The sequence below is a fragment of the Ovis aries genome, chromosome 23 (assembly GCF_016772045.2).
Source record: "Ovis aries strain OAR_USU_Benz2616 breed Rambouillet chromosome 23, ARS-UI_Ramb_v3.0, whole genome shotgun sequence".
Classification (NCBI taxonomy): Eukaryota; Metazoa; Chordata; class Mammalia; order Artiodactyla; family Bovidae; genus Ovis; species Ovis aries.
Window position 1 is genome coordinate 37804792 of NC_056076.1, and position 18900 is coordinate 37823691.

At 41.4% G+C, this 18900-nt stretch overlaps 1 protein-coding gene across 2 annotated transcripts in view; it reads right to left on the reverse strand.

The window, feature by feature from the left end:
* MYOM1 (myomesin 1) overlaps window positions 1-18900 on the reverse strand; it is a 117010-nt gene that overhangs the window by 56319 nt on the left and 41791 nt on the right. For both annotated transcript variants that reach the window (XM_015103648.4, XM_015103647.4), the window contains exons 11-14: window positions 12140-12281; window positions 8758-8957; window positions 6886-6942; window positions 4601-4725 (exon numbers count right to left, since the gene is read on the reverse strand). In XM_015103648.4, coding sequence (XP_014959134.3) covers window positions 4601-4725; window positions 6886-6942; window positions 8758-8957; window positions 12140-12281 — 524 coding nt within the window. The remainder of the gene's footprint in view (window positions 1-4600; window positions 4726-6885; window positions 6943-8757; window positions 8958-12139; window positions 12282-18900) is intronic.

Genomic DNA, 18900 nt, shown 5'->3' on the forward strand with positions numbered 1-18900 from the left:
CTGGAAAAGAGATTTGGAGGAAGTGGGGGATGAAACATCTCAAGTCCACAGGATTACCTCAATCAAATACAGCTGTATTGTTGGACAAATATGATGCCTTGATATTTCACTTCTTTTCTTAACTAAATAAGGCCATTGGTCTACTTACAAAAGTCCTTAATTCATTTAGATGATAGTTTGGGGTCAGATGGGCTTTCCAGTTGGTACAGTGGTAAAGAATCTGCCTGCCAATGTAGTAGATGCGGGTTTGATCCCTGGGTTGGGAAGATGCCCTGGAATAGGAAATGGCAACCCATTCCAGTATTGTTGCTGGAAAATTTCATAGACAGAGGAGCTTGGTGGGCTCTGTTTATGGGGCTGCAGAGTGAGACACAATTAAGCAAAACAGGACACAAAAATTGGTGTAAGATGCATTTTTAGGGTATGTAATTAAGTTTAATATGCTATCTTAGATACTTACATTTCCATTATATTGTTATGACCTGAGTTATTTTTTATATAATGACTCATAACAGCATGCAGGTCTGTGTTCACATATCACCTTCTTGATCACTGCCATCCCATCACTGACCTGCAAAGGTTATTTGCTCCTTCCCCATCATTCTCTATTCCTTACTTCCCCTGCTTTATTTTTCACCAAGAAACTTATCAACACTTGAAATTAAACTATTTGTTTGTCGTCTCCATTGTTGGAATGTCAATTCCAATGAAATGAGTTCAGGAAGATATCTTGTTCACTGCTATACCCCAGAGCCTAGAACTGTCATCTGGCACATAGTAGATAATCAATGATTTTTTTTTCCCGAATGAATTAATTTTTCTGAATTCTAGATGTATGAAGTTAGTGAAAGATAAAGAAGTTTTTTTCTTTTTTAGAATATGGACAAAGCAGAAGTGACTTTGCTACAGAACGTCTGAATAGTTTCAAGAGATTTTTCCAGAAATCTAAACCTGTGATAGACTGACCAGCTGTCAAGGATGATAACTTTAGGGGACAATAAGTTTCTTAGTACATCACTTAGCGTAACCTTCATTTAGTTGAAATGAGAGGCAACATGGTATGATGAAAAGGACCCAGAAGCATTGCTTCAGGTCCTTGCTTTGGTAACAGCGAGCTATGTGGTCCTGGGACAGTCACATGAGTGTCAACGTCTGTAAAATAGGCAAATTTGATGAGGTAACCGCTGACATCCCTTGCAGTACCTTTTATGATAATGTGTCTGCTGTATGTGGGAGGCAGAGAGAGTAAATTCCCCTTTAAGTCGCTCTGCTACCCACTGAGGAATAGAATCCTCCCAGACTTTCATTGTTTAGTTTATGACTTTGATTCATTTTTGGCATACATTATGTGATTACTGAAGTTTAAGAATTTTTTTTGACGTGGACCATTTTTAAAGCCTTTATTGAATTTGTTACAACACTGCTTCTGTTTTATGTTTTGGTTTTCTGGCTGCGAGGGATGTGAGATCTTAGCGCCCCAACCAGGGATCAAACCCACACACCCTGTATTGGAAGGTGAAATCTCAACCGCTGGACTGCCAGGGAAGTCCCTATTATCCAAGCTTTTGAGAGGAGACTTAGGCGTGGGAAGGTTGGAAGGCAGCAGTGTGTAAAACTTGGATATATGGACCTGAGCCAGACCACTTAGGTTCAAATCCCAGCTTTGTCTCTTACTAGTTGTGTGATCCGGGGCAAATTATATACCCCATCTATGCCTGTTTCCTCATCTACAAAGCAGATGTAATAAAAATAAAAGTATTTCCTTCATAGGGTTCCTGGAAGAATGAAGGGAGTTAACATATGTAGAGCTTAAAACAGTGCCTGCATGTGTGTGCTCAGCTGATCAGTCATATCTGACTCTTTGTGACCCTATGGAGTATAGCCCACCAGGGCTCCTCTGTCCATGGGATTTCCCAGGCATGAATACTGGAGTGGGTTGCCATTTCCTCCTCCAGGGGATCTTCCGGACCCAAGGACTGAACCAGTGTCTCCTGTGTCTCCTGCACTGGCAGGCAGATTCTTTCATCACTGAGTCATTTGGAAAACAGTGCCTGGTCCTTGGTAAACATCAGTTGTTTTTGTTCCTTTGGTAGAAACAGAGCTACCAAGTCATACAATTCTTGTCTCTGACTTGACCAGACTTCTGAAAGGGGAAATTGGAAAGCGCTGAAAACATAAGACATCTGAGGAAAACTTTGGGGACTGAAAAGAACACAGTAGGACAGAGGGGTTGAGAGCAATGGAACTTGATTTATCTAATTTCCCTCAATATCAACTGTCTCAGGGCTCACAGACATGGCATAACTGCTTGTAAGCCCATCACCATGACAGGCAAGTTCATGCTTAATGTGCTTGCAAATCCCAGGTACAAGGTTCCTTGAAGAAGAGCAAGCACAGGGATAACCAGAGAGGCAGCACTGCTGCAGGCCTGAACATCCTGCGGATGGAAACTTGTCATGGGAAGAGAGCATGGGAACATTTCCCTTGTGAAAAGTCAACGGTTTAGAAGTGGTTCATCAGAAATAATTTGAGGACTTCCCTGGTGGTCCTTATTCTTGCCTGAAAAATCCCATGGACAGAGAAGCCCGGTGGGCTGCAGTCTAAAGGGTCACAAAGAGTCAGACACAACTGAGAGACTAAGCACGGGTAGTCCAGTGGTTAAAAATCCGCCTGCCAATGCAGGAGACATGGGTTGATCGCTGGTCCTGGAAGATCCCACATGCCATGGGGCAGCTAAGCTGGTGTGCCACATCTACTGAAGCCTGTGTGCCCTAGAGTCCGTGCTCTACAACAAGAAAAGCCACTGCAAGGAGAAGTCCACACACCACAGCTGGAGAGTAGCCCCTACTCTCTGCAACTAGCAAAAGCCTGGGCCCAACAAAAAAGACCCAAATAAATAATTTTTTTTTTTAATGAGAATTTGAGACTTGGCTCTGGACCACAGTCTGGCACTCATCTGGATGGCTTTTCTGTAAACGTGCCCCAGGTTTCTGAAAGTGTGCTGCTCCTCTGGCACATCCTAGACCTTGTATGTTGGCAGGGCCTGTGCAGACCTCTTTATCCATGCTGTACTCACAAATGTCCCTTCTGGCTCACTGGTAGAAGAACACTCAAATTTTTAATCAGATTCAGGTATTTAGGTCTGGAGAAGCTACAGACTTTCATGCAGAAATTTGAATTTATGTGACCAGAGGAGATGCTCAACAGAAGCCAAAGTTGACTCATCTCAAAGAGTAGGCTGTTCCTGTGTCATTATTATAAGAAAGACGGTAATTACAGCCACAGAGCTTATTCAGAACTATCTTTGTGTGAAGCATTTCAAAATGATTCACTGGAGGAATGCATATTAAATACACTAAGAAGTGAATGTTTATCACTCTTGACTTGCCCTCTATTAAGAAAAAAAGAGAGAGAGAAAGAAAAAAATTTTTAATCAAGAATGATACTCAAGTTATATTTCATTTGAGGCTAATGTGTAGAAAATGCAAAAATTGATAAAACATAAAAATTAAGCATTATTTTGGTAAAATCAGACTTTCTTTGAAGATGTCCATATTGGCATGTTGAAGAAATGAACCTCTTATTTTTATTCACCTCTAGGGATAGGAAGGCAGTGAGGCATGCCCCCCATAAGCCAAATGTCCTCATGAATAAAATTGTTAATAAAGGAAAACCACAGACCCTGTGTTTTTGCCTCCAATATAATTTTCTCAAGAGCTGCTGGTTAGAAATAATTAAAGGGCCAGAAAGACAGTTGAATATAGATTTTATGTTGTTACCTAACTTACAGGTATTTGCCTAGACCTATAGTTCTTTGATGAACTTTCTGGCGGCTCACATATGCAGCATATGTGAGTTTGATTCCTGGGTCAAGAAGATCCCCTGGGGAAGGAAATGGCAACCCACTCCAATATTTTTGCCTGAGAAATCTCATGGACAGAGGAGTCTGGAAGGCTACAATCCACGGGGCCTAAGAGTCAGACACGAGTGAACAACTAAACCACAACAGCAGAGCAAGGGAGATGGGAAAAGTGGTGAGAAAGCACTGCAACACAGTGTTGCAGAGGCCATCTACAGTTCCAGGAATGTTTCTCTTCTTGGAGGGGCTAAGAGTTGGGGTCTGTGGACCTCTTAGGAGTCCATGGGTGACCCCTGCTGCTAAGTCACTTCAGTCATGTCCGACTCTGTGCGACCCCATAGACAGCAGCCCACCAGGCTCCCCCATCCCTGGGATTCTCCAGGCAAAAATACTGGAGTGGGTTGCCATTTCCTTCTCCAATTCATGAAAGAGAAAAGTGAAAGTGAGGTCGCTCAGTGGTGTCTGACTCTTAGCAACCCCATGGACTGCAGCCTACCAGGCTCCTCCGTCCATGGATTTTCCAGGCAAGAGTACTGGAGTGGGGTGCCATTGCCTTCTCTAGGGATCCATAAATCCCCTGAACTTTCAGGCAAAATTCTGGGAAACACATTTTTCTGTGGAAACAGGTAACAGTTTATAAGAGTTTTTAAAGTTCAGGACACAACAGAAACTTAATCTCTACTTCTTTAGAGAAATGTTGAAGAAGTGCCGGAGATAAAGATGCTGCTCCCAGAGTCTCACCTTTTCTATAAAATACAGGATGCCTTCATGGCCACGCTGGCGGGGGGGCTTCCAGCTCAGCACCACATAGCTCTGCGTGGCCTCAATGACGGAGAGGTCGGTGGGGGGCCCAGGAACAACACCCTCTGAAAAACAACACGGAAGCTTGAGGGACACGCACTCGGGAAAATGGAATTGTATTGTAGGACCTATACTGCATGTGAAGCAGTGTAATATTACTTGAAAATAGGGTGTGATCAGATGTTAATTATACTGAAAAAATTCCAAGATCTTAAATACATAATCATCAAAATAACATCAAAATAAATAATTACAGCTAATAAGATAATATAGACAAAATGAAATAAAAATATTCAAATCCAAAAGAAAAGAGGAAAAAGGAACAAATAGATGGAATGGATAAAAAACAAATAGCAAGATGTTAGATTTAAATCCAGTCATATCAATAATCACAATGATGTGTAAATTGTTCAAATATCCCAATTAAAAGGTGAAGATTACTAGTTTGCCTTAAAGAACCAGACCCAAGGATATGATGCCTACAAGAAATGTGATTTAAATACCAAAACACAAAGGAAAAGGACAGATATCATATGTCATGCGAAACACATCAAAAGAAAGCTGAAATGGTCATGTTCATATCAGATAAAGCATATTTCCAAGCAAAAACGCTTTACCATGGATAAAAGGAGTGATTTTCTGATAATAAAGTGGTCAGTGCATAAGAGGATATAATAATAAAAATGCCTATGAACCTAGTAGCAGAGTCTCAAAATATATGAAACAAAACCTGACCAAACCACAAGCAAAATGTCTACAAAACTACAAGCGATAAGTCTATCATTTAGTTGGAGAGAGTAAGTAGATAGAAACAAATGAAAAATAAAAGATTCAGTAGAAATCCTAGCAGACTTTTTCTTAGAAATTGATAATCTAATTTTAAATTCTACATGGAAATGCAAAGACTTAGAGTAGTCAAAGCAACTTAGGGAAAAAATGATTAGAGGTCTTATATTACCTGATTGCAAAACTATGAAGCTAAAACAAAAGAAAGAAAAATAAGAAGCTTATAAAAGCTACAGTTCAAGACAGTGTGGTACTGGTATAAAGAAAGTAAAATTAACAAATAAAGATTCAAAAACAGATCCACAAATATGCAATCAATTGACTTGGACAATAGTGCTAAGGCAATTCAATGGGAAAAGGATAATCTTTTCAACAGATGCTGCTGAAATAATTGGATCAACATATGCAAAATAATAACACTTAGACCCTTAATTCACACAATATAGAAATAATTAATTTGAAATGTATCATAAATTGAACGATAACAGTGTAAGAGCTGATGTTGTGACATTTCCAGAAAAAAAGAAAGAATATCTGAGTGAACTTGGATCTGGCAAAGATGTCAAATAGGATGCAAAAACGGCAAATACACACATGAAAAGATGCTCAACATTACTCGGGAAGTGCAAATTAAGACCACTATGCACCTAGTATGAAATGCCAGTGTGACATAAAACACCGATATACGCTGACTAGAATGACTATAATTAAAAAGACTGACCATACCAAGTACTGGGACAGTGAGGAGCAGCTGGAACTCTCAACTACTGCTGATGGGAATGTAAAACGTACAATCATTTTGGAAAAGCGTTGGCAATTTCTTTAAAAATTAAACAGATATTTATCAGATGACCTGTGTATTCAGCCTCTAGGTATTTATCCAAGAGAAATGAAACAGTATTTCCACAAAAACACTTACCGGAGAGGTTCACAGAGGCTTTCAAATGAGAAGGTATAAATAAATTGGAATGAACTGATATATACGTCAACATGGATAAATATCATTATGCTCAGTGAAGGCAATCAGGCAAAAATTAGTAGGATTCCATTTACGTAAAATTGTGAACAACATAAACAACAGTGACAGAAAGCAGATAAGTGATAGCGGGGAGATGAGGAAGGGGCATGAGGAAATTTAAGGGGTGGTAGATATGTTCATTATTTTGATCACATTGGTGATTTCACAGGTATTCACACATGTAAAATTTATCACACTGTACGTTTTACAGACATGCAGTTTGGTCCATGTCATTGTACCTTAATAAATCTTAAAAAAAAAAAAAAAAGTGATTCTCTAACATTATGTTACTTCATGATCTCCAAATACTTCAGTACGTTTTCTCCAAAACATCTTAAATAATATACACCATACCTTCCACAATAGCTAAACCGCATGGCCGAACATTGGCAATACTATCAGGGGAAAACGTAGCTTTTACCTGTTGGTTCTTCCTCAGTGACAATGATCTGTCCAGTCCAGGGTGCTGAGGGGCGGCCTAACAGAGACAAGTGTAAAAAATCAGAAACATTCACAAACACAGTTCAACTGCACTGAGAAACTGCTAAACGGTCCAGATTCATCACAAATGGGTTTGTTACTAGCTTACATATGTACCTTCCTAATGAGTCTTACCAAGCGTGTGCATAATATTTGGGGGCGAGGGGCATAGCTCTGGGCATCAAACAACTCACAATCTGCAAGAGCAGACGGGACGGTGTCCATGTTTCTGGAACTGTACTCACACAAGCAAGGGGAACAGCCTGTGTCCATATACTCTTCAATGTGTATCTCCTGAACCACGTAGGCTCTCTCACCCTACTTAAGAGATAGCATATACCTGGGAGAAACCTATCGAGAACAATGTAAGCCTGGCTGCTCTGTATCTGTCATATGAAGATGAAAGTGATGGTGGGCTTTGTTGATCATGCAGTGAAGCTCAACCAAAGGGATCTCTTTCCATTACTTTTAAAACTTACTTACAAAGGGAAGCATTTTTGATCCTGAGTAAATAAAATGAGTGACTCAGGCAGTACAGAGTCACAGAGGAAATTCATTTCTGTGATTGTAGAAAGACATCAGAGAGAATGGTTCAACTCTTGCTTTAAACGAGGTACTTTCCACCAGAGTGTGTACAAAAACAGGAAGGTGAAATGCAAGATAACTTATTTTCAATTCCGGCAAATCTTATTTTCATTGAAATTTATAAAGGAGGAGTAAGTGAAAATATGAGATGGAATTAAGAAAGATGGAGGGAAGCTGGGTGAAAAGTGAAAATGCAGGTGAAAAGTGACTGGAGAGCAATGAGGAGCCTGATCAGAGAAAGTCTCCAGAGAGAAGGTGGCATCATTTTATTAGATTTTTTATTGATGCCACTGCATGTACTTAAAGTCAAGAAAAGCTGTAAATGTGGTAAATGGCACAGACCAGTAGTCCTCAGCTAGGGTGATTTTGTGCCCCCAGGGACATTAGGTAACATCTGGAGATAATTTTGATCGTCACGATGGGGGTGAGGTGGTAGGAGTGCAGATTCTACAGACATCTAGTGGGTAGAGACAACGATGCTGCTAAGCATCTCACAATGCACAGAACAGCCCCCACAACAAAGAGATACCTGGCCTAAAATGTCAGTAGAGCCAAGGTTGAGAAATCTGGCATAGACTGAAGTATGAAGGTCCAAAAATTCTTCACTGTCATTTTATGGTCCCTATTGTTAAGGATGCTATATTGGTTCCCATGAAACAAAGCAGATCATAATTTACATACCACTATTTTGACATCGAGACTTGGAGGCTAACTATATGAAAAGATTGTTTTTGACTGCCTAATATGGAAACTCGAGTACAGATCAGATATAATGTTGTAAATGTGATTTTCCTTTGATATCAAAAGCTCACAGTATTGCGATATTCATGCTATAAGGGATAAATTCAGCGTTAAGAAAATTACAATTTTAAGAAACTAAACCAGAAAGAAAAGTATATTTGAAAAAAAAAGTATATTTGAAGTGTTCTAATAAAATGAATAAAAATGCTCTTCAAGCTCCAGGTTTTCATATTTTCATTTCAAACACAATGCCTGGAACTCAGCTAAATAAGGCAAAGACTCTTAATAAAATAAACCCCTTAGTGAATAGATAAATTAAAAAACAGGAAAAGTTTTTGTTTTTGTTTTCTTCCCCCTGGCATTTTTCTGATCAGTGAAGGATTTCTTATTCTCTTCTCCCTCTGGTGGACAGGGGAAGAATAACCTTGCAATGGGATCTACTGCAATCATTTTTAAAAGGTCATTCTGAAAAATGAGAAACACTTACTCTTCAGTCTAGCTTTCTCAGCCGGGTCCAGAGCTGCCACGGGCTCGGAGACTCGAGAGGGCAGGCCTATCCCAACTTTGTTCACAGCTCGAACTCGGAATATGTAAGAACGGCCTTCGATCAACCCAGTGACAGGGAAACGAGCAAATTTCACAGGAATGTCATTGCACTGAGACCAGGTGTCTGTGCCCACCTCACATCTAAGGGAGAGAGAGAGGACAGGAATATGAGAGGAAGGATGGCTAAGTAGATGGCGTCAGGGCTGCAAAGCCACCCCAGTGCTTCAGGGCTTCGCTCTGTAAAACCTCCACCTGGAGCAGCCTGCAGCAGATACATAGCTGCAGGCACTCAGCTCCACTCAATTGCAACGGATCTACTCTAACAGGAAAGAAGCCTCAGAGCTTTCATGGAGACATGTACATCCTTCCACCTCTCTAAAAGCGGGCAGCTGAGGAGTCTCCTGTGCTAAGCAGAGGAGCTTTTCAGGGGGAAAAAAGAAGCAGGCAGGTATGCACAGTTTTTACATAGCAGAAGGGGGAGGACCCCCCAAACATCCCCCTCAGATAAGGTCTTCAGTTCTACCACTAGTGACTTCTTTCTTTATCGTTCTTATGCATTTTCTTTTAAAAATGGAACTGTGGTTAAGAAAGTTAACACCTTACAAGACACCTCTCTGTACTATAGTCTGGAAAGAGCTCACCGGTGGTCACTACACGCGGTGTGGGTGGAACAGCGAGATGGGCACTGTATTTTTTTTCTTATCAGATGAGACTGATGAGATGTAGGGAAATCCTTGGGCCTGGCAAGGGAAGGCTAAGTCCCTGGAACTTCTGATTTCTTACTGGGGGCCTTTACAGCAGCCGACGGCTGGGGAGAGAGGGGTCACATCCCAGGAGAAAAAGATGACAGTCCATATCATGCTTTTGGCCTGATCAATAGAGTCTGAGGGGCCCAATGTGTGACTTCAGAATGCAGCAGTAAGTAACTCACTATTTTTTATGAGCAGAGCACTGCACTTTGAATTTTTATCACTTCCCCAACTCGGCTCTCTGTCCAAAGGGTATAATTGCCCAAAGGATTCTCAAGGGGGAGGAGGGTGCCAATGGCAGTGCAAAGGCAGTTGGAGTGGGGGCGGGGGTACATTATTTTCACTTCCTTGCCATCACCCTTCCATTCTTTGAGAGAAATGGACATTTTCTTCAATCTTATGTGAAATGGTATCAAATAAGGCTTCAGTCTATGCCTTCCACTCCCTCCCCCTGAATTTTCCTTTGTAGGAATTCTGGAGCTGCTGTGAACTGGCCAGCGGGGAGAGCTAGAAGGCTTGGACAAGCAACAGAACTCCCCTGCCTCCAGGAATTCTGCCAGGAAGCTCCCTCTTCCCCTGAGCAGATACTGTCTCGGTGACCAGTGGTCCTGGAACTCACTTCCAAACTCTCATGTGGGCAGAAAGGAAGGTGGGGAGCAGCTGCTCTGGAGACTTTCACAGCAAGAACCCAAACTTACCATTTCGCCACTAGGACACAGCGATGGGTCAGCTACTTGCTTCCTATCTGTAATAACGGCACATACCTCTCAAAGAGAGGCTATGGGTTAATGGGGCAGGCACGTGAAGTGTTTAGAACAGTGCCATGCACACAGCAAATGCTTAATAAATATTCACCACATTATGGTTATTTTCGTTATGGCTAAAGCAAGAAGAAAACAAGATGTACTGATTGTCTCTGGTCTTTCAATGATCAAAGTCTGAAAATTCTTTGCAAATCTACCAAAGACAATAATGCAGAAACTGTAAGGATGAAAAAGAACCTGCCTAAAATTTCACAAGTCATCATTACTTAATGATGAAATAATGTGGAAGCATTTAGTATAGGTTAAATAGTGTATGTGACAGTTGCTCAGTCGTGTCCAACTCTTTGCAACCCCATGGACTATACAGTCCACGGAATTCTCCAGGCCAGAATACTGGAGTGGGTAGCCTATCCCTTCTCCAGGGGATCTTCCCCACCCAGGAATCGAACCAGGGTCTCCTGCATTGCAGGCGGATTCTTTACCAACTGAGCTACTAGGAAAGCCCTAAATAGTGTATAACTTATTATAACTATTTCTCTGGTTGGTTCTGAGCCCAGTAGGCATATACTTACTTATTTCTAGAAATATTAAGTTTAATCCAGCTTGGTACAAACCTGTTATACTACTGTGGCACAGGTTATGTGTTCCTAGTGGTTTTTACAGTCAGACTTTATTACTCAAAAATGGAAGAGAACTGGAGCAACTATTTGAAAAGAAACTAAGACAATAATGGTTTAAGGTCAATAATCTAAATTTGCTGTGTACATTGGCCAAGCTCCCTGGCTAATTCACGTGTGGTGGTTTAGTTGCTAAGTCATGTCCACCTCTTTGTGACCCCCGTGGACTGTAACCTGCCAAGCTCCTCTGTCTATGGGATTCTCCAGGCAAGAATACTGGAGTGGGTTGCCATTTCCTTCTCCAAATTCATGTGTAAGGCCCATTTACTATAAATATAAAGCCTCTAAATTTTGGAGAATGTAAACAGCAACAATTTGTAGATAAAACATAGTTTAGTACTATAGATATTTATTTCTTTGTCAAGCTTGATTCTTGTGATGTAAATAAAATTTTGTTAGTGTCCCTAGAGTATTATCATTTAATATTCTTAAATTACTGACATACTAGGAACATGGACATTACGTGTGTTAAACACCAGCTATTTCATTTCCGAAGTAGCCTCTATCAGGTGTACAGATTCATAATATTCTTGTCAAATTAGCGACTTGGGCTGGTAGCAGAATTGAAGAATTATCTTTGAAATTGAGGTAAGCAGATAGTTGAGTATATATTCATACTAATCTGTTTGGAGACAGAGACAGAGAGAAAAAGAAGGAGACAAGCCTGGTAAAGAAAACACTTCACCAAGAAACGGTGGAAGAGGGTTTTCCAGGTTGTGCAATGGTAAAGAATCCGCCTGCCGTTGCAGGGGACGTGGATTTGATCCCTGATCTGGGAAGATTCCACATGCTATGGAGCAACTAAGCCCATGCGCCCCAACTATTAAGCCTGTGCCCTAGAGCCTGGGAACTGGAACCACTGAAGCCTGCATGCCCTAGAGCCTGTGCTCCACAAGAGAAGCCACAGCAATGAGAAGCCTACACACCTCAACTAGAGAGTAGCCCCTGCTTGCCACAACTAGAGAAAAGCCCACAGAGCAACGAAGACCTGGCACGATCAAAATATAAGTAAATAAAATAAAAATTAAAATCAGTATATTAAAACAAAAAAAAGAGCAAAAGAAATGGTGGGAGAAACCAAGCAGGCATGTCTATAACCAATCACTCTAACCAAAGTCATACTAGATACTAACTTATCAATAAAATATCCCAGAATTGGACTCCCTCCATCCACAGCTGGCTGCTTCCAGGTGATGATGATGTAATCCTTGTTAGCATCCAAGCACACCACGTCCAGGGGAGAGGCCGGGGCTCCTTCAATCTCTGCATCGGCATCTGGGGGGATACAGAAGGACCCCGTGAGCCCTCTCAGATGCATTCTGCTAGCCCCAAAAGCCAAGGTCATAGTGCAGACCTTTCTTACACATCGCTGCAGTGGCTACGACTTTGGCCAAGAAGTTGTTTATTACTGTCGTTGCTGTTCAGGTGCTAAGTTGTGTCCAAATCTTTTGCAACCCCACACACCACAGACTATAGCCCACCTGGATTTTCTGTCCATGGGATTCCCCAGGCAAGAATACTGGAGTAGGTTGCCATTTCCTCTTTCCTGACCCAGGAATGGAACCCATGTCTCCTGCTTGGCAGGCAGATTCTCTACCACTGAGCCACCAGGGATCTCCATTTGGCCTCAGTAGAGCAATCATCAATTTTGTAATTTGCTTACCAAAATAACAATGTGTGCTTTTCACCATCAGTACAAGGAACATTATGTCAGAAAGGGCTCTGAAAACGACCCATGACCTCAGCCTCATGGCCCTTGCCTGCCCAAAATATTCTAATAAAAAATAACTATGGAGACATCAGAGACTGCTCTCAGAAAAGTCTAATGTAAATTATGTTAGGATGTCTGTTTTTAACATAATTATTGTGCAGCGTTACTCAGAAACTATAAATGGCTCCAAGGGGGAGCAAACGGCCCCTTCTGTCACCTTCTGGATCCACAAGAGAAGAAGAACCAGGAAGTTTTGCCCATCCCTATGCTGGGACTACCATTTTGGAAGAGAAACAAAAACATTCATTTTAATTAAATGTTTGTTCCCAAACTGAAGATACTTGCGAAAGGAACTCTGATGCAATACCCACAACTGAGCTTAGTTTATCTGAGTTTAGCAAAAGTCCAGGACTATACAAGAAACAGAGTTCAGTGACTGCCCATGAAACAGGATCTGCTGACTGTGGGTCCCCTCAGCAGTGTGTGCACAGATAAATTAGTGACTTGGGGGTGTTTTTAGGTGGAAAGGAAGGGGAATGAAAATAGCCATTTAATAGTCTTTTAAGTGAGAACGATTAAGATAATAGGCAGAATCCCTGGGGGAGGAGATCCACAGTTGCCAATTCCTGCTGACATCCGGTCAGCACTTTAATAACTGGAATTAGTAGGAGAGGAGGCTGAGACTTGCAGGAGCCACTCACCCAGGGAAAGCACTCTTGTTGACCTAATAAGAAACACTTTCTTTTCCAATGAGCTACACTTACGTAACTCTTGTAAGTCACCAAAATATTTGCTAACAGGGCTGAGATGTTTGTTTGTATGCTTCTGAATTGAATAGGTGTGTGTTATCTGTGAAGGGCTCACATCATTTTGGTTTTGAACATTCTGTTTCTTGCCCCATGAACTTGTGTGAACTCATGAACCTGCAGGGTAATATGTCCTATGTAAGTGTTATAGGAGAATCTAACTAAATCATCGTGCCTGAAACAATGCAGAATCCATGCATGCCACACGATGGCAAATGGGCATTTGGGGAGGGCAGGGGAGAAACGTCTTTCCTTCCAGGCTTTCAGAGCACTGGATGCTGGGGAGAAGGTCAGCTGATGGTGACGGTGGATCTGAGCTGTGTGCATGCTCAGTTGCTCAGTCATGTCTGACTCTTTGCGACCCCATGGACTATATGGAACCCTCCAGGCTCCTCTGTTCATGGCATTTTTCAGACAAGAATACTGGAGTGGGTTTTCATTTCCTCTTCCAAGGGATCTTCCCGACCCAGGGATCAAAACTGTGTCTCTTGAGTCTCCTGCCTTGGCAGGTGGATTCTTAACCACTAAGCCACCTGGGAAGCCCCAGAGTGGAGCTAGCAGGAGGTAGAAAGGCTGACCTTAACAGGCCTAAGATTTGCTCAGCTGCAATGAAGGCAGCTGGCAACCTCTAGTCATGCCCTCCTTTTTTTTTTCTCTAAAGCAAAAGGCCCGTAGTGTGACAACTGGTAAACTTGGTGCTGATAGGTAAATTCATTGTGTGTAACAGAGCCTGGCAGACAGTAAGCATTTAGAGAGCCATTTCTCAGTATTTCTAGAAAATTGCTTGGAATATGCCATTTGTTGTATGGATTTGAAAATCTTTCAAAACACATATTCTGTATAGCAGCTGCTGGAAGTCAAATCTGGAACTATTACGTTGCTTCACACTTGTGCCCTTGCCTTCGTCAGCTGCTGCAGGGCGCCTGGCCCACGGCACTCAGCTGGTCAACGTCAACTCTCTTCTTAGCCTCTGCCCTTTCTTCTCCCAATGCTCCAAATAGTCAAACTTTTTGTAGCTTTGATTGACTAGGCCAAAGTTTAGCCTGTTCCTCTTTTATATTTTGATCTCGGACATGACTGAAGTGACTTAGCAGTAGCACAGGCTATTTAATAACTTTTTTCAAAATGTAAGTAATTCTATTGTTTATCTTTATTATAAAAGTAGTGCATGCTTAAAAAATATATGATAATAAAAATATATGTTAAAATCCCTCTTAATTCCATAACTCAGAGATTGCTACTATTAATACATTGGCCTAAACTTTTCTGGATTTTTTTCTACATTTAAAAACTCAAAAGTGCTTGTTTTTCATAATCTAAATCAACTACATTTCAATTTTTTCAAGTGATTATTTTTTAAATAAAAGTGGGATTGGACTATATAGTTTCATGTAAACTGTTTTTTAAAATATATTTTCATATTAATTAGTATAAGTATACACCCTTAGGGGCTTCCCAGGTGGCACTAGTGGTTAAGAACTTATCTGCCAATGCAGGAGACATAAGAACCATGGGTTCAATCCCTGAGTTGGAAAGATCCCCTGGAGAAGGGTACGGCAACCCACTCCAGTCTTCTCTCCTGGAGAATCCCATGAATAGAAGAGCTGGGTAGGGCTCCAGTCCATAGGGTTGCAAAGAGTGGGACACGACGGAAGTGACTTAGCACTCACATATACACCATTAGCTTTCATTGTTGTGCAGTACATCCATTGTTTTTATGGACTATTTATTACACATTATTTTCAACTCTGATTGGTGGATACCTAGATCCCTTCCAGACTTCCCCAAAACAAATATTCCTTTCTTAGTTTTGTCCACTAAAATTCTTAGAACTAGAACTGTTGAAAGTGCCCACTGTTGATATATAGTGACAAAATGCCCTGAGAAAAGCTGAACCAATTTACACTCACCAACAACATGTTTATCCATCCATTCCTTCATCCTAATGGATTCTAAAAACCTTGTAAATTTTTTGAATGTGATAGATCAATTTTATTGCTTTATTAGCAAAAACTTTTTCATCCATTTATCTGTCAACTGTAATTCTTTTTTCATTATATTTATATCCCATCCTTCACCACTTTATCATCTTTCTCTGCTCCCCCCACCATGTATGTGTGGAAGGGTGGGGAGAATATATAGAAGTCTTGAAGAATATGTATTAAAATGATAATTTTGGATATCTCTGGATCATAGACTTATGATAGCTTTTCTTTTGTCCTTTTTTGCTTATTTACATTATATATTTTTTCAGAAAGAATATATAGTATCTATGTAATAAAACCCTGACCAAAAGTGTACATCTCTGAAATGTATTTCTGCTGACATATGGTGCTTTCTGCACTGATCATTTTGGTTCAGAAGCTATTTCCTAAGCAACAAAATACCAGAGCTCTAAAAAAAAAAGCATGGAAATGGCTTCATGTAGCTCTAAGTTTAAAAAAAAATAAAATAAAATGTCACGTAAAACACTGGCAGTTTCTCAAAAATTAAACACAAATTTAACATATGACCCAGCAATTCCAGTGGTAGCTATCTAACCAAGAGAAATGACAGCCTAGGTCAATGAATAAAAATAGAAATCTTCATAGCAGCATTATTCAGAGTAGTCAGAGAGCAGAAACAATCCAATTGTCTATCAACTGGTGAATAGACACACAAAATGCGGCATATCTAGTCAGCAATAAAAAGAAGTAAACTACCATCCTAAAGAACCTGAAAACATATGCTCGATGAAAAAAAAGACAAAAGTGAAAGATCACATATTCAGAAATGTTTAGAAAGAAAGTCTACAGTGACAGGGAGTAGATTAGTGGCTGCTTGGAGGCTAGTCTGGGAATGAATGTGGGGAAGGGACACAAGAAATATCTTGGGTGGGGCGGGGTGTGATGGGAATGTTCTAAAGATGGATCGTAGATGGGGGGCTGGTGGTGCACAGCTCTATAAATATTCCAAAAAGCACTGTCCACTTAGCATGGTTGACTCTTATGGTGTGTAATTACATCTCAACAAAGATTTTTTAAAAGAATCCAAAATATAGCATCTAAAATAAATTTACGAGGGAAATCGTCTTCTAACAGTTGCATTCACAACTCGATTTCTGAGGCTCGTCTTTGCAATTTCATCTTTCCATGAATCTTCTCAATTCTCTCAACATCTGATACATTTTAGAATCTTCCCTCATTTTGTGGAATGAAGACCAGCTTAATGATAAACTTCAATCCTTCCATCTGTCTGCAGTTAGCAATGTGAAATTTGGCCTCAACCTGCAAAGGACCATGACCCTGGCATGGCCACTGAGAAATGTTGTTGAGGAGACCCTGGACTGTGTCTGAGCTCCTAGGAAAAGAGCACAGAGGGACTCCTCAAGGCATAACTCAGTGCTTTCTGAGTCACCAGAGAGACTCTAGTTCAGATAAGACACTTGAGAGCGGAGGCAAAGACTCTGTTTGCTTATTCAGTTCTCATCTGACCAGGACTATCAAGGTGGCTCAATAAATATACTTGCTGATAACTTCCAATGTGTCCATTTTCACTGCAAATGACCCAGAAGGCTACCCTCTTTTTCCCCCTCTCAAGATCTGACTTTTCCCAAAATATGCGGTTTTCAGTTGGTAGATTCATGTATCTTTATCAGTTGCTGATCTGAGGCAGAACCCAGCGATCATTTATTACTGCTGAGTACTGCTGTGGTGTAGACTGCTGACCGTCCCTAGTGTCCACTCCTCCTTTTGCCTTTTGGTACTGGAACCCTTTTGAGCTTCCACGGGTAACATGCTGTCCAGCTGGAACTTCATCACCCCAGCTCCCAACACACATGGAGATGTGTTCACCAAGAAGAAGTGCTGTGTGCCTCTCTGCATCTCCCCTCTCACAGGCTGGCCTGGGAGCATGGGGCAGCACACAGGGGTGGCCGAGCAGCAACACAGATGGGACCATGGGCTCTGAACTAGTGCTTTGAGCAGGACCATCTGGACCATCCTTCTACACTGATGGACAAAGGACAGAAATAAACTTCTTGTTTTCAAGTTCCATTCAGCCAAGTTCCCTGACTAAAATCCTCGGTTAGCCACCAGAAGACCTGCATCTTAGTACCACTTCTGTTTCTAAATAACTGTGAGATTTCTGCATGCATGCTAAGTCGCTTCAGTCATGTCTGACTCTTTGCAACCCCATGGACTGTAGCCCACCAGGCTCCTCCGTCCATGGGATTCTCCAAGCAAGAGTACTGGAGTGGGTTGCCATTCCCTTCTCGACCTTCGATCGAACCTGTGATTGAACCCAGGAATCGAACCTGCATCACTTACTTCTCCTGCATTGGCAGGCAGGTTCTTTACCACTAGTGCCACCCATGAAGCCCGTGAGGCTTTTGGGAAATCAATTTACTTTGCTGAGCTTTAGTCTCTGCATCTTAAAATAAAGGGGAATTCTAACATTTTGTGAGCCTTAGACTTCTTTGGAAAACTGGCAAAGTGGAAAGAATAAAGGTCCCTTCTTCAGAATAATGCTTTTAAACACATAAATAAAATACATGAGCTTTCCAAAGAAACCAATTACACTGAAGTACAGTTTTAATCACAGACCCCTCTGGAGTCTGTGGATCCCAGTTAAGGATACCTGGATGGTCTCTAAAGTCCACCATGATCAAAATGCCTAGATATTCATGATTCTATTTAGTGTCAGGGATTAAAAAAAAATTAGCAAGTCTACCCATATTGTTTATATAGTTATTCTCTGTAAATTGTGATGTTTTGACATCTTAAAAACAAACCTTTCTGGTTGGGGAGAGATTACCTGCCCCATCTTCTGGAGCTAGCCAACTCTAACTTGTCCAGGGCTGACCTCCTTCATCCAGCCATGTACCCCAGGAGGAAATATTCCTCTGACTTAACATCTCAGCACCAGGCACCAGACAACTAGGCACGACCCCTATGGCTTAGGGTCCACTGAGACTCTTCACCCTAGCTGATCCTGAATTGTTTATCCCACCCCGCCTTGCCTTTTCCACAGGAAATCCAGTAAAGACTGTGGTTTGAGCTCTCCTGTCTGACCCTTCTGCCTCCTGAGCAAGCAACGTGGCTGCCTCCCCGTGTGGCCTGGTGTGGTGCTCCAGGACCTGTGAGTGTAATACACTCTATTTTCCTGAGTCCCTCCTCTGTCTACTCGTGTGGCCACACCTGACTGACAGTCACATAAAAGAAAACAGAGCACTTCCCGTGTGGCCAGGACATGTTCATGGTCTTCCAAGTGTGCTCAGATCTCATGTAGCAAGAACATTTCCACTTGTACATACCCTACCCGTTCAAGACACTGCTGAGAAAAGAAAGACTCTTAAAATCAACAATGATAACTTGTCTTAAAGATTCGGTTGTAGCAT